We start from the raw sequence: 16,748 nt of genomic DNA, 5'->3' as shown, positions 1-16,748 counted from the left end.
ACTTTTGCTGTCTGTTCGTTTTATGAAAAGACTGAAGGACGTATTGGTGTGTAAACTTGTTCAATGGCGTTCATCAATTACTGTTTCTCCTCAGTGGCTTAATGGGTTAATGATGAGGAGGAGCAGGGGAAGACTGGGGGAGTGAGAGAGAGCGTTAAAGGGGTTGAAAAGAAAACCTTGATGTGTGTGTGTTTGTGCATGTGTGTGTGCGTTTTAGGTGGCGACCTTCAGATGCACAAAGACGGAGCATTTGTTAGGGCGTGTGCCACTTGTGCAGCACATCTTTGACTGGCTGGTCATTTTGCAAAATGTTAGTTTCCTGATTGAAATGTGATTGGGGTCTTACTCCTACCCCGTCTAGTCTAGTCTAGTCTAGTCTAGTCCAGTCTAGTCTAGTCTGAATAGGCTTTAACAATAAAACGTGCAATTCAAAAAGGCCATGCACGTTACCATTTATGAAGATACTATATTGCACATGTGAAGCTATCCTTCCTAGTCTCTTACTAGCCTCTCCATCATGCTGACCAGATTTACATGGACACACACACGCGCGCGCGCACGCACGCACACACGCACACACACACACACACATAATAAGCTGGTCCGCAGGTAGTGTCTTGCGAGGACATCAGCAATCCTACGCTGGCATAAAATTGGATACGAATATTTTCCCTCTATTTCTGCACTCTTGCTGAATTTCAGCTCGCATCAGCAACAAAGTCTGAGCGCTGTTGGCGCGCGCACGGATGATACACACAACCACTATGACTGCTGCTTGATATGGAAATGGTCTCCATAGCAACATCCCCCTTTTCTGTTCACAAGCAGGTCCACAGAGGGTGTGGGGAGATACCAAACAACTATAGCCCTTGTCTCGCGTTCTCCTCTGACTAAAAATAATTAAAGAGGGAGGAAGCCTCTGCTGTGCAATGTGCGCAACACTTACAAAAGTAGCCTCTGGGCTGTGTGACCATCACAGCACACCACAAATATTTTCTTGTGGTAGGAGAGGAAAAGCGACTGTACCTTAAGGTGAGGTGTGGGTTATTTTTCCTGCAGGCGTAGAATTATGAACTCTAGTTAGAAATAGCATAAAACTGAGTGAGTTTTGATGCCGATAATCTGTCCAGCCCAAAGGGCAAACTGCACACTTGTAGTTCTCCAAATTAAAAAGTCTCACAAAAAAATCAGTTTCATCTCCTATCTTGTCCCCTTTGTCTGCGAAAGCTATAATAAATCTTGTATTGACTCTTATTAAAATGTGCAGGTGGACATAACGGGTATGATGCACATCTTACTAGATATCTCTTTAATGAAGCTGCAATAGGGCTGAAATCAGGGACTTGCAAAAGCATAGACCTATTAGTGTGACAGCAAACATCCTTTCCAAAACACAAGAGTATCATTTTATAACCCATTTGGCTCTTATTCCAGAAATAATCTTTAGGATATCAGCCAATGACTGACTTAGTCTTTCTCTTTGCCTGAGGGTGTCTGAATATGTCCTTTGCGAGTTAATGCCCGAGTTCTTCAAAATTACTGTACTCTCTCATACACGTTTGTTGTTTTACAGGCTGATGCGCCCTGTGCACATTCATACTGACATTTCTCTCTTCCCTCTCTCTGCGCTGCAGCTGACATTATCTCAACAGTGGAGTTTAACTCATCGGGGGAGCTGTTGGCCACCGGGGACAAAGGAGGCAGAGTGGTTGTCTTCCAGAGAGAGCAGGAGGTAGGAAGCAACACGGGTCATCGTGGTACTTGGATATACCTTGACAGCAATGTCTGAAATTCAAGATGCTGATATTAAACATACACAAAGTGCTTGTAAAGAATGTCAAATAATCAGCGCAGTTCAAATGATACAAATTCATTTCAACAAGACTGTATGTTAATCCCAAACAGAAAACTTGTTTTGAAAAAGGGAACGCGAAAAACATACTGATCATGTCAACTGGATGACATTAAGTTGCTTAGCATTATTAACAACAAAGAACAATTGCAAAAAATGCATACTTCTTTTTTGTTTGCGTCGATCTCATTAGATTGTGCAGTTGATAATATTTGGTATCTAGATCTGCATGAATCTTATATCACAAAGAGGTTTTGCTGTTTGCAGCTTGATCAAGTGCAGAGCCTAATTGATCATTGCAAAATGTCGTTTTTGTAGTTACCTGAAATCTACAGAAAAAAAAAGGTCCATCTAATTTTTTATTATATTGTTTTTTCAACTTTGCAGAGTAAAAGTCAGCCCCAGCGTCGAGGGGAGTACAACGTTTACAGCACGTTCCAGAGCCACGAGCCCGAGTTTGACTACCTGAAGAGTTTGGAGATAGAGGAGAAGATCAACAAGATCAAATGGCTTCCGCAGCAGAACGCCGCCTACTTCCTGCTCTCAACTAATGGTCAGTCATTGATTCTGACATTCCAGTCAAAACAAAAAGGGTTGGTGACACTAATGTCACAGAAATGATCTCACCTGCTGGTGTGAACGTGTTTGTGTTCCACTCGGTCAAGCGCGTGCCACCGACAGAAGGCTTTAAATTGAGAGTTTCATGCATGACTACAGCAGTGCACTGAGACACGCGCACATCAAATCATATCATCTTTGCACTTGCGCCTCAACATCAGCGGAGGAGACATCTTGCAGATTGCGGCCGTCATGCATGGTTGCTACGGAAGCGCTGACGGAGGGTGGAGCAGATGGCGGAGGGTCCTGCGGCGATAGCACCGCCGCACTGACACAATATACATGACAGATATTGAAAAAACCCAAAAAAAACAGGGACAATCTGACTGCTGCGCTGCCACCATCTTCCTCACTGGACCGAGAAGATGAGATGTAACTGATGTTTGGAATGCAAAATTGGAATGCGACCAGATGGCTCTTTTAGGGCGGGGGATGTCGTCAACTTGTAGATTGCTATCAGTGACATCACATTCCACGCCACCATTCATCATCCTGCACTACATGCCAGATTGGATTCCCCAACCCCCGCACATCCGTCTTGGATACAAGATTGACTGTATCGTGCGACCGTGTGATTTGAAGCAATTTTTTTTTTTCATTTCTCAGATAAAACGGTGAAGCTGTGGAAAATCAGTGAACGAGACAAACGGCCAGAGGGCTACAACCTAAAGGATGACGACGGGCGCATCAGAGACCCGTCCACCATCACATCACTACGAGTAAGCACGTGCGGGAAGATCTGAATGCTCACCTGTTTGTTTGTTTGTTTGTTTGTTTGTTTGTTTGTTTGTTTGTTTGTTTGTTTGTTTGTTTGTTTGTTTGTTTTAGTCGACATTTCTACATTCCGGTTAATCCACTCTTTCTACATCTACACCAAAATGTCAAAGAATTAAGGGCAAATTATATTGGGTAATTTGATCCATTTGCCACATTATTGTCTTTATTTGATGATCTGGCTTTTGTGGCGCCATGATGGACAAGTGGTTCGCACATTTGCCCTGCAGTTGTGACCGTTTGGGTTCGGATCTTGGCTCTGTGTGGAGTTTGCATGTTCTCTCTGTGCTTGCAGGGGGGTTCTTTGTGTACTCTTGACTCCCTGTCATATTCTTATAACATAGTATGATCTGATCTAATCTTATCCCTACTTTTTAGTTTTACACTTTACCTTTTTCTGGTCACAGACAGTGAAAAGACAAGAAATGAATGATCGATATGTGCATTGAAGAAGACCATGGAGGAATCACCTTTTCACCACCGCTCTTGTAATCTGCCCTGCTGCCTTTCTCATCATGAGAGGGAACTCACGTAGGACAGTGTGTGTCATTGTAGATTAGTGCTGTGTCTGTACCTCTTTGTCTGGCTTGCTAGGGGATCATGGAGGACAGGCTGCGACTGTGGAAATCTTGTTTGCATGTGCAGAGGCATTGGCGGTAGAGTGTAGCTGGAATTTCATACCATATATTTGGGAAATATGAGCATACAGTGCTTAAAAATATACAAATACACTTCCAAGTGATGTGATGCTGTATTGAGCAAACTGCAAAATCTTGCATGTAGTCTTCTATGAGGAGGAAGTTTATTGAGAAGTGGTACGGGCCAGCTGAGCACAGTGTAAGTGTCAGCGTAGGGTGTCTGTGGGTTAATGTGGCCCACGTCTCTCTGGACAGCCAGTGAAAGACATGGAAATGAAGTGACGGCCGTGGAGATGCAGCAGCCCGCTGAGGTGGCGCGCCTCTCTGTCAGTGCTAGCGTCGGACAAGAGAAAAGGAGGGAAGAAGCTGTCGATTTGTTCTACCCGCTCGCTCCCCTACCCTCTTTCTTTGTTTGGGTTTTATCTGGCCAAGGGGGGCTGTCTTCACACATGGGCTGGGGAATCTTTGAAGCTTTAAAGCAGCAACTGTTTATATGCATAGCGTGTTTGTGTACTACAAAGTATGTGTGTGATTGTGGTTGCATGAGCGTTATTTTTCAGTTGTCATTCCTCAGCGGCACTTATTGACACCCTTCGGGTATCTCTCTCTTCTAACGTTGCACCCTTTATTTCCTCGTGCACACATAAATCATAGGAGATTATTATATTTGATAAATCTGATAGATCTGATAAATACAGTTCATCAAATAGTTGCCTCCAGCGCGTGCATGGCTCCCTGCCCGTCATTAAATGTCACATGCAAACACAAGGTTGGGGTTCACACACACACACACACACACACTTGCACGCGTCGTCTGCAATTCGAAAAAGAAAAGAAAAAACACAGATCAGACCTCCAGCAAAGCTAGCTTCAGAGAACATGACCGATCAGTGATACTGACCACACGTTAGCCTTCATAACATGTCTTTTCCGTTATTTTTTTGTTTCTCCATCTTTCCAGGTGCCGGTGCTGCAACCGATGGATCTGATGGTTGAAGCCACAGCCAGGCGAGTGTTCAGCAACGCCCACACCTACCACATCAACTCCATCTCTGTGAACTCTGACCTCCAGACGTTCATCTCCACCGATGACCTCCGAGTGAACCTGTGGAATCTGGAGATCACTGACCGCAGCTTCAGTATCCTCTTTGCTCGCTAAGTTTCGAATGCTGGCTTTCGTTCAGCTTCGTAACTTAATACTATACAAAAGCTCTCGCTTAGCAATTGCAGTTCTTCCTTAGATCTTCCTTTTCAGACATTGTGGACATAAAACCAGCTAATATGGAGGAGCTGACTGAAGTGATCACCTCAGCAGAGTTTCATCCCCAACACTGTCACACTTTTGCATACAGCAGCAGCAAAGGCTCAATAAGACTTTGCGACATGAGGCAAGCTGCACTCTGTGACAAGCACTGCAAATGTGAGTACCAGCAGAGAGATACAGTTCACAAATTGGATTAAATATAATCATGCTGAATACACTAAGGCTTGACTTTAATTGTCAGGTATTTCGTTTGATATTTTATGACGCGGCATATTTCTTTTCAAACACCTCTCAGGGAGCAATGCAGTAAGTTCCAAGCTATAATAATAAATATACTGTTGAACGGATATGTTTTCACAATGTCAAGATAATCTGACATGAATTTGTTGTAATATTGTCATCCAATGCAGTGTTGTATAAAATGCGTGAATGCTTTCGCCATTTAAGTGTTATTACATTTTTTTGTCCACTCATTGTTTGACATGCTTCTACATCCACATTATCCATCCATTCACATAATTGCTGTTTCAACATATTCCAAACCATTCATGGCTACAGGCTCTTATTTTTCTCAGTTTTCCCAAAATTCAATATTCACATGAAAAATTCCCCCCCAAAATTTGGGCCGTTCAACTAAAATATTTGCATTGTTCCCATTTGAAATTTAAGCACTCAGCTTATTCAGTTTACTTTTGGAACAATTTCCCACTGTCGCCAAAATCAACATTTTCACAACCAAAATCCCCACAAAAACGTTCCCTTTTCATTCCCAATGACACATTCAACAAAACAGATTCCCAACAACTTTCACATTTGAAATAGAAAACATTCAGCACATTTAAATTACCACAGTGTCGATTTTCAACATGCCAAAAACTTGGACTCCCTCCCCAAAGAGGTGGTTGACAGCTGTAAAATCAAATCCTCTAGTGTCGGGGCAGAGAGGCAAAACAACAACAACCAATGCAGCCTCAATGGTCAAAACAGTTTGTTTACTTTGAACAGAGAATAACTCAAGACAAGAGATACAAGCCCAATAACAAAAAAATGTCCGCTGGAAAGAATAGAAGAAGGAAAAAAACAGTGCTGGAAGATACACAAACAATAAGCAAGGAGATAGAAAGCACAGACTCATTAGAAGAGCGTACAGTAGGGAATTGGTTGATTCAGCTAAGACACAGGAAATACTGTGTGAAATGAGTGAGCCACATACATTATTGTGTGTGTGGCGTCATATTGTTGCAAGTTATTGTGTACTGCTAAATAAAAAGCTGGAAGTGAGTGGAGAAAAGCACGCACTCTGACAGTCCATTTTTTCAGCTCGGCTTTGTGTGACTGACACGCAGCCGTTCCTCTGTTCAATATGCCACCACTGATAACCCATCAATGAATCCCAGTGTGTGTCTCCAACAATGGATGGCCAAGCCTCTGAGGCTTAACATCACATGCAAGCACCTAAATTGAATAAATAATGAATACATTGACATTTTAAGCGGGCGGAAGAATCGATAGCTTGAGAGGAACCACATTTAGCCTTCGTGGACACCTTATTGTCCAATCATGTCCGTCGTTTCCTCCGATGGATTGACTGGAGCATGCGTTAACTAACATGGCCTGTTGGGATGCACGGTGCTTTTCTGTTCAGTAGGAAATGTTGGAATTGTGAGGATCATGGAGTGACTGTGCGCCACAAATAGCATCCACACACATGCATTGTAGGTGGGTGTTAGCCTCAGGCCAGGACTAGTAACATTGACCCTATGATAAAAATCCATATGTAGCCTCATGAATGCCATATTTCCATGCAATAATTTTCCAAGTATGGCAAATAAAAAAGCATATTAATCATAATGTGCTCACGTTCACATACGCACGGCCGTAACTCACTGAGGTGAAATTAATCAGTGTTAGCCAAAAGATGAATGGAAGGATGAACAGAGGGAGAAGCAAATGCCAAAGATAGTGAGCCTCAGTACTGAAATAAGGGGGGTCACCAGCCCCCTCCCTACCAACTCCCCTGGAAGCCCATTATGTGCCCCTAGAGGGGGGCGCCAGGCGGAAGGGACGCACACACATGCATACAAACATGCATCACTGACACACGCGTAAATCCAGTGGGGCTCGAATGGTCCAACACTTAGACATTGATTTGTTTTTTCTTATTTTTATCCCCTTCTAAGCCCCCCTTCACCCGATCATTTTTCTATCTCTCACTCCGCATCCTTCATTAGACTCCCCACTGGCACATCGTAGTATAAAGGGAGACGGGAGGTGGATCATAATGGTGGTGGTGGGGCGGGGGGGGGGGGGGGATCAAAAAGAGAGAGGTGAGGAAACATGGGAGTGCAAAAGAAGAGGAGGAAGAAGAGCGAATAACAATAACTTGACAGCTCACAGTGGAATGTCTGGATCTCATCCCCTGCGTGCCGATGAGCTGCTGCCAAAATCAATATGAATCATAACCAATATTTACATCATGTTGACCCTTGGCTGTCTCCCTATGCACACGCACACACACGCACACATGCACACACACGCGCGCGCGCGCGTACATAGTCTGAGGGGATGCAGCTGCTGCAGAATACCCCGGCATTGTCGTGCGCTTATTGTCAGCATCTGACTCCTCCGCAGTGAAATCTCAATGTCTTCAATGTCAAATATTGTTTTTTTTTTTCCTGGGTCTTGTTTAGACTTTGAGGAGCCGGAGGATCCCGCCACACGTTCCTTTTTCTCCGAAATCATCTCGTCCATCTCAGACGTGAAGTTCAGCCACAACGGCCGCTACTTGATGACGAGGGACTACCTCACTGTTAAGGTGTGGGACCTGCAAATGGAAAACAAGCCGCTTGAGACGTACCAGGTATGCATGCGCACAACCATGTCAATATTGCTGTGAAATGCAATCACCACGTATTGATTTTGGGCCGATGGCTCAACATAATCCTGTTTCACTGTCATGCAATGACTGCACCATATTTAGCAATCAAGCCGGGAGTGTTTATTGAGCTGCCGTCCTGTGAGAAGACAGATAGCGATGCTACTGATTCAACCTAAAGGGCAAAACCTCCCACTGTGGCGGGTCACTTGGGTCACATCCACACTGCCTGATCAAGGAGAAGCTATCTGAGGGCAGATCATGATTGATCAGGTCTGCAGGGCTCCAGGGATGATTCAGTTCAATTCCCTTTCCACCTGCTGCCCGTATCGCCCTCCTCAACAGATATGGGGGGATTATTTGGAGTTGAGCGTGTGGACTTGCAGTTTATGGGTGCTTGGTTGTCTTCTTGGGAAGCAGCGCTGTGCAAAAGTGTGGCTATACTTCAGCAAGTTGACGTGAACATAAAAACATTGTAGCTTTTCAAGACTGACTCATTTATATTCACTAGGCTTTAAATTGAATTCCAGTTGGCTTCATACTATAAGCTTTTGAAGTACTCGTTGAAAACTGAACTTTCAATGTCTTTTGTTATTTGTTCCAGAACAGTGGAAACTTGTGGACAAAAGTAAACTGACCAGCTGTTTTGTCCCTAGTGCCTTTTCAACCATCTAAATTGGTGAAAAGAAATTCAAAACTGTCACTTGTGTTGTAAGTAATAAGACAGGGAGAGAGAGCGAGAGAGGAGAGTAACAGTAGCATTACAAATAAAGGAAGTGCACCTTCATGTGCATGTAGCCCAAAAAAAATAAAGCTATTTGACAGAGACATTTGACTGACCCAAATCTTTTTTACTTTCCCAATATCTTGAGTAAAAATCTTCAGTTGTGTTAGTGTGACAGGAGTTACGGCACATAGAACATTTCCAAGTCATCTGTAGTGAAACGGTAGATTTACATGTACGCCTTAAACAGATTTAAACTTACCGTATTTTCCGGACTATAAGTCGCACCGAGTATAAGTCGCACCAGCTGTAAAATGCATAATAAAGAAGAAAAAGACATATACAAGTCGCACTGGAGTATAAGTCGTATTTTTGGGGGAAATTTATTTGATAAAATCCAACACCAAGAACAGACATGTCATCTTGAAAGGCAATTTAAAATAAAAATTGAAAAGGCAACAGGCTGAACGGTACGGTATGCTAACGTTACATAAACAAGGAACTGAGAATGTGCCTGACGTAACATATTAAGAGTTATAGAATAACTATAGAATAAATAACATGCTAACAAATTTATTGAACCATCTGTGTCACTCCAAATCATTACATCCAACAAAATCTTCACCCTCGGTGTCACATATAAACAGTATAAACAGTAGAAGATGCAGTGCTTCCTCTTCTAAGTGGCTTACGTCAGACTCTGTCAGTTGCAGTTCCAATTATTCCACAGGCCTAGAGCGCCCTCATGCGGTTTATTGTGAAAATAACATGTGAAATGATATAATGTGTTAATAATTTTACACATAAGTCGCTCCTGAGTATAAGTCGCACCCCCAACCAAACTATGAAAAAAACTGTGACTTATAATCCGGAAAATACGGTATATTAAAACACTTTTTTCCTTTATGTCTCCTATGCAGTTTTTCCTGCAAAATAAATAAAAATTTTCCTAAATACCGTATTGGCCCGAATATAAGACGACCCTGATTATAAGACGACCCCCTCTTTTTCAAGACTCAAGTTTGAAAAAAGACTTTTTGAACACCAAATTAAATTTTTATACAGAAAATAATTACAGTACATCTGAAACAAATGATTATAACAATATATTCGAGAGAAAAAGCATGTTATTTTGCCTCATTCAAATCATGCAAAAACTGTCTATCACATCTTAATATCTGAACATTTAAATATGTAAACTAAAGTGCAATCACATTTGTAAATGAATGGCTTCTGGTTTTTGAAATGTAAATAAACCTACTGTTTCTGTTGGGGAGCCTGAGGACTGTATAGGGGGTTGGCTCGGATAGTTATGCTCTTTTCACCCTGGGTGTCAGTCAGAACACAGGAGGGAAAACGTGGTTCAGTTTTGATCGCTTTACTGAATTATTGGCAAAAAAGTAACAGGCACTGTGGCTCATAGGGGCATACAGGCAAACTGGCAAAAGGGTATAGGCACACGTTTGGTCGTAAAAATGTGAGAGCAGGTGTGTGTAGTGTACATGGGTGAGTGTTTGGGTGTGTGAATGTGATTCTTGTGTGTGTGATTCTTGTGTGAATCGTGTGAAGGGTGTGTGTGGTTTGTGGGGTGTGTGTGTGTGATTCTGCAACAGACAGAAATACAGCACGTAAGTCAACGCTCAACTTCTGACGTCACACAACACTAGTAGACGGCACACATTACACAACTAACTGTGCGTAACGGTTCCGCTATACTAAATAACCATAAATGAAATACTCTCGGCAACACACCAAACATAAGTCATTGAGACAACAAAATACATTTGCTGGCGACCGTTAGTTGACGTGGCGCTGCGTAACGGCTACTCGTACGATGCGAGGCAAACTTAAAGGAGCACGCCAAAGCTATCAATCAAACGGCGCACACACGAAACAAACCGCGTTCAGACAAACGGCACAACAGTAGACAGTAGTGACACTGAAATGTATATACTCACTTTGTGTCAAAGACGCACACGATCACAGCAACACACTCAGTCGATACCAGCAACTTTTAACTTACCGCTGCGCACAAGCTCCAATAATGTAACTCACGTGAGACTTAAGGCGCGGTGACGTAACTGTCCAACATTTTAACATCAACATAGGAACCTTTCTAACAGTTTCTCCATTTTCTGTTATCTCTTCTCTTATTTTCTTCTCTTTTCTTTCTTACTGCTATTTTTTCTTTTTCTTCTTCGTGCTACCGCTATTTTTATTTTTATTCTTCGTGGCAGGGGTTCGCTTTGGCCTGGGGAGTTAAGTTCAGCATTCGCTTTAAAGATATCTGGCGCCATCTAGCGTTGTGAATAGGTATAATGTCTAGACCCCGAATGTAAGACGACCTCCACTGTCTTATTTCAATGCAATACGGTAGTAATTACAGAAGACTTATACAGCGCTTTATTTACACCATACATTACCCAAAACGTTTTAAAAAGCCAGACATTCAATTATTTGGAAATATATTATTTATTGAAAACGTATTAATTGAATCATTAAACAAATTGCTGCTCTTATATTCTGACTACGTTTTTTTTTTTTTAATTTTAATTCCAAATGGCTTACATTACGGTCGAATCCGTGTCGGCAACATGTTGATGTTGCTAAATAGTGATGTCTTTAGTGGTTCATATTCTTTGTGGCTGATCTAAAGAAGACAGAGAAGAAAATGAAGAAGAAGTCAAAGAAGGTCACAAAGAAGGCCATAGCTGTACAATAACTCGTGTTTGTGTTTGGCTTTGTTCATTAAAACAACTGAGTGAATTATTTAGCGACGCAGATTCGCATGAAGCTATGACATAAGCCAAATGTGTCATTTTATAATCAGGCCTTTAACAAAGATACCATCGCAGTAAAAGCACAATGCATTGATGTCTACACTGGCAACCGCCTGCCTCAATTGTACGTATTAGTTTTAGGTTAAAATAACTTGCTTTAATCTCCATAATCCCTCACCATACACTGGATTGCAGCAAATCCCAGGGTGGTTTGATTTAACCCTCAATCCATTTCCTGAAGTGGTAATTTTTTTGGCCCCATTTAAATTTATGCTGGTGTCATTCTATTTGCTAGTTCGCGCAAAGCTAACCGGCTTGCTCTGGCGGCATTCAACAAGTCATCAAATTCCCTTTGGTGGCTGTCGTAACTGCGTCAAAGGCTGATCGTGCTGCTTGCTACATTAGTATGAAGCAGGATTTCTTAATAGGAAGTAGGTTTTCCCTTCAACTGCCATTTGCCGCACAAGTTAACAGATGACGAGTGGCGCTAACAGTGACCGTATGAACAGAATGGCTGTTCCGGTTATATCACACATCACCTTAGAGTACTGAATATCTTCATTGTATGTAGTCATATCAAGTGATATGGGAGTATTCTTTGATAGTCGTAAAATTTAAATTGTTGTGTTTATTTTCTAGGTTCATGACTACTTACGAGGCAAACTTTGCTCCCTTTATGAGAACGACTGCATCTTTGACAAGTTTGAGTGTGTCTGGAATGGATCAGACAGGTGAGATTCCCTCCATGACCCATCCAAACATTCACCACCCATCGGACCGTAAATCCCACTCACATACTTCTCTCTTTCCTACTCAGCGTCATAATGACCGGCTCGTATAACAACTTCTTCCGAATGTTTGACCGTAACACTAAACGGGATGTCACGCTGGAAGCCTCCAGAGAGAACAGCAAACCGAGAGCCATTCTCAAGCCTCGCAAGGTACAAACGCCTTATGGACTCAAATGTGGATAACCCTTACATTTCTCAGTTCAACAAGCCATAATTCCAAATTCCAATAAAAACAAACTACAATGATTTTCAAATCCTATAATGCTCAAGCTGATAAACTCAGTTTTTTTGGGGGGCAAATATTCATGTAGAATTTGATGCAAGCAGCCTTAAAAAAATCACTGGGACAGGGTCATGTATACCACTGTTACAACACCTTTGCTTTCAACAACATCTAATAACCGTTTGGGAACTTGTGGAATTATTTCCCATCCTAGAAGTAGAGCTCAGACTGTTATGCAGCTTCAGCTGCTCAACAGTCCGAGGTCTACTTTCTCATATTTGATGCTTCATAATGTGCTCTTTTACTACAAAGCCACAATGTTTAAAAAAGATTAAGATTAAAGTCCCAATGATCGTCACACACACACCTGGGTCTGGTGAAATTTGTCCTCTGCATTTAACCCATCCCCGTGTGATTTTAATCCATCCCCTGGGGGAGAGGGGAGCAGTGAGCAGCAGCGGTGCCGCGCTCGGGAATCAGTTGGTGATCTAACCCCCCAATTCCAACCCTTAATGCTGAGTGCCAAGCAGGGAGGCAATGGGTCCCATTTTTATAGTCTTTGGTATGACCCGGCCGGGGTTTGAACCCACAACCTTCCAGTCTCAGGGCGGACACTCTACCACTAGGCCACTGAGCTATTGTTCACTGTTGTGTTGTGTGCTGATTTTTTTTTAATGCAGTGCTGCCTAAGGGATTGAAGACTGAGTATTCAATTTTGGTTTTTGACCTTGCCAATAGTTTTAAGGAATTTTCTTGTCTGGGTTACTGTAAGTTAGAGATTCAAAATTTCCTTGTGACAAGAAAAAATGTCGGCAACCATTAAACTGTTTTTCTTGTCTGGGTTAATGTCAGGTTAACATTCAAAATTTCCTTGTGACAATACATACATACATACATACATACAAAACAGAATAGGATCAAATACAGTGAACAGGAACCACCCACGAAAAACAAAAATCGTAGTAGTAGTAGAAAGTAGAAACGATATATGCATAGTTAGTAATTTAAATACCAGCGTATTAAAATTCCCAGCATATAGTGTTTCTTGTTGTTTCTTGTTTCTTATCTTTTCCTGTTAACAACCATTAAAATTGTTGCCGAACGTCTGGTGAACATCTTTGCGACCTTGAATGAACCCTGACCAAAAATCAATATCCTTTACCCTTGTAAACATTCGCAAAAGTTAGTAAAAAGTAAAAAGTGAGTAAAACATGAGCAGTTCTGGATCAAATAAAAAAAAAAAAACAGGCATACTTTGTGTTTACATACTTTGTATTTCAAATTTTAATCTAAAATTCTAATTCGAGCTATGTTTTACAACATAACGACGGGCTACGCAAAATAACATATCATGGGAATTGCTGCCGTCTCGGAATTTGTATTCATTTTTTTATTTGTTTAATTTGTTCTCTATTTTATATTGCGGATTTTCACTGTTTGCAGATATTTTTAATAGCAAATACAGTGATCCCTCGCCACTTCGCGCTTCACCTTTCGCAAATGTGTTACTTCCCGGGAATATAAGTGATGGGAGAACGGCATTTGAATACGCGCTGATAGCGCGGGGTGTGCCTCTGAGCAATGTGCATCATTGTGGAGGTGATTGATTCAAGCAGAGGAGGTGACAGCCGGCCACATGCACCAACCGGTGCAGAAGGAGTCGGGACATGACAATATTACGTGTTTGTTCTTTTATTTACTGTAAATGTGCAATACATGCACAGAATAGTGTGGGAATGCTTAATAAGGGAATAAGAAAGCTTTATGAAAGGATTGGGGAGGGTTTAAAAAGCTTTAATATTGTTTATTGGACCACAATGCTAGAAGAGATTCATGCGCAACCGTGACTCACTTTGGTTTCGCTATGCATGATGTCCCCCGGGTTAGTGTAGGTTCTGAAGATGGAGAATTTGCATTGCTTTGCAAGGTAAGCTATACTCCTAATTAACCTACAATACACCCATTCCCTCTAGCGGCCAACAAGAAACACTATATGTTGGGAATTTCAATACGTTGGTATTTAAATGACTAAGTATGCATATATTGTTTCTACTTTGCAGATTTTTGTTTTTTGTGGGTGGTTCCTGTTCACTGTATTTGAGCCTACTCTGTTTTGTATCAAATCATATTGTGCTTGGTATCTGTATGTATAGGCCTTCAAACTCCTCCTCCTCATTGGCTGTGCTCTCCAACAGGTGTGCGTGGGCGGCAAACGCCGAAAGGATGAGATTAGCGTGGACAGCTTAGACTTCAGCAAGAAGATCCTTCACACGACGTGGCACCCGCACGAGAACATCATTGCCGTAGCAGCCACCAACAACCTTTACATCTTCCAGGACAAAGTCAACTAAAACGTGCAGACACGTTGGGTGTGTTTATCGAAACAGGAGTCCTGATGTACACATCCAGCACCTCCCTGGAGCTTGTCGCTGCTAACCTGATTTGCGCTGAGAACGTGCAGCATCCTTCTGGAAGTGGACGTACAGATCAGAAATCTTAACAGGGGTTTCCGATCATTTTACTTTATTTAGCCATGCGCGCTTGGACAAAAGGGAATCCTGCGCAACACGATTACAGCTGCATGAGCAGCAAGATGTAGCAAGACCCTGGAGACAAAAGGTGGGGGAGCATGTGTGATGGTGACTCATTATAATGTAGCAAGAGCGCCCCTTCTCTATCAATCTGCTGTAGTGCAAGTGAGGCATCATTTGGGACTGCACAACCTGCTGCTTCAATTGAAAGGGCAGGAGGAGAGACTGTTTTCTGCCCATGCGTGACACGTAGTCACTCTTTCTACTGTAGTCTGTGATGTGAATGAGGCGCTTTGTAATGGTTTTATTTAATACCAGTCGATGGGTGTGTTTAGCTGCTGTGGTGCCTTCTTTTGGTATGTGGGTGTTCAATGTAGAGGGCGAGGATCGGGTGGGGGCGGGGGATTTGAGGCAGGAGTGTAAATGTTGTGACCTAAAGGTTTGGTTGTCTTTCCCATCTGAACAAAAATTAATTTAAAGCAAAGCAATGTTTAAGGCAATGAGAATGATGATGACATCAGTGGCTTTAACACTATGCTGCGTACAATGTAAATACACAAACAAAATTGCCGGCAATGTGGGATCCGTTTACAAGTGACATGGGGAAAGCCACCTCATATCCCTGCTTAAAATTAAAGCACCGTTTTGGAAAAATGGACAAAGAAAGACAAATTTGGAGTTTTCCCTCCAAGTAGACATAATATGCATTTTTTTCATAAAGCAGTTCCCTGCTGACCAAATAACATCGACTTTAGTCAAAATACTGCAAGTCAAGACTTATAGCACACATTTTACCCCCTATTTTCTGTCTTGCTGAAATCAGGCTGTTTTTAAGTCAATTTACCTTATTATTGTATGTCCCCGTTACACCAATTTACAATTGAAAAAGTGTTGCATGCGATACGCGAAATCTGAGGACATTTTAATAATTGAACTTCGACAGACCGTCTCTGAAGCACTCTCTGAGATCATAGTTGCTTTCTCAAGTCATGTTTTTAATCTCGGATTGCTTGAATCTTGAATTTTGTCCATGCTTGTTGGTGGAGTGTGGTCTCACGTTGCAGGTTGGATTTTAGCACCTGCTGGAGGTTTTGTGTTAAGAGCCAGCGTCCAATGAGGTGAGCACTAAATCAAAAGGTCTAAGCAAAACTCTGTGAAATCAGGGAATTCATAATGTACATATGCTTCCTTTCAACAAAACGACCTTGATTTGTGAAACTTTTATAGCTCAGAATGTAATACGAATGACCATGCAGTCTTTATGCTTACTGGACTTTTCTTTGATAAAAAACAAAAAAACAAAACCGTAATAAACATGTGCAAGTTCAAACCAAACGTGTCATTATTTCTATCAAACAGCATTTAGAGTGAGGGCGCCTCCACGTGGACAAAACGCTACATTATTGTTAATATCGCTCATAATGGGGGTGATTATCATAGTTTTCAGAATCCTTCAGAATTGTGCAAAAGTATTAGATCATCAAAGTATGATTATATTTGGATATATAATTATTCTTGTGATAAAAAATACAGAACAAAATGAACTTCATTCTTTTAATTGCAAAAAGAAAACCGGTGTCCCTTTTTGGGGTGGGTGGGGAGAAGTACAATATACGTAGCTGGGGAATTTTGATAAAATATTATCTAATCGTACTATTGACTTTACAAATAAATTTTA

General features: G+C 41.8%; 1 protein-coding gene across 2 annotated transcripts in view; it reads left to right on the top strand.

Annotated features, from left to right (window-relative positions):
- The window catches only part of LOC119128501 (serine/threonine-protein phosphatase 2A 55 kDa regulatory subunit B beta isoform), a 46,420-nt gene extending 30,020 nt beyond the window's left edge, over positions 1-16,400 (top strand). For both annotated transcript variants that reach the window (XM_037260968.1, XM_037260969.1), the window contains 9 exons: positions 1,635-1,732; positions 2,240-2,405; positions 3,077-3,189; positions 4,844-5,021; positions 5,138-5,302; positions 7,837-8,006; positions 12,165-12,256; positions 12,343-12,466; positions 14,735-16,400. In XM_037260968.1, coding sequence (XP_037116863.1) covers positions 1,635-1,732; positions 2,240-2,405; positions 3,077-3,189; positions 4,844-5,021; positions 5,138-5,302; positions 7,837-8,006; positions 12,165-12,256; positions 12,343-12,466; positions 14,735-14,890 — 1,262 coding nt within the window. In that variant the 3' untranslated portion in view covers positions 14,891-16,400. The remainder of the gene's footprint in view (positions 1-1,634; positions 1,733-2,239; positions 2,406-3,076; positions 3,190-4,843; positions 5,022-5,137; positions 5,303-7,836; positions 8,007-12,164; positions 12,257-12,342; positions 12,467-14,734) is intronic.
- Positions 16,401-16,748: the final 348 nt, after the last annotated feature.

The sequence above is a fragment of the Syngnathus acus genome, chromosome 10 (genome assembly GCF_901709675.1).
Source record: "Syngnathus acus chromosome 10, fSynAcu1.2, whole genome shotgun sequence".
Classification (NCBI taxonomy): domain Eukaryota; kingdom Metazoa; phylum Chordata; class Actinopteri; order Syngnathiformes; family Syngnathidae; genus Syngnathus; species Syngnathus acus.
The sequence above is the reverse complement of the archived record's forward strand: the minus strand, read 5'-3'. Positions and strand labels throughout refer to the sequence as shown.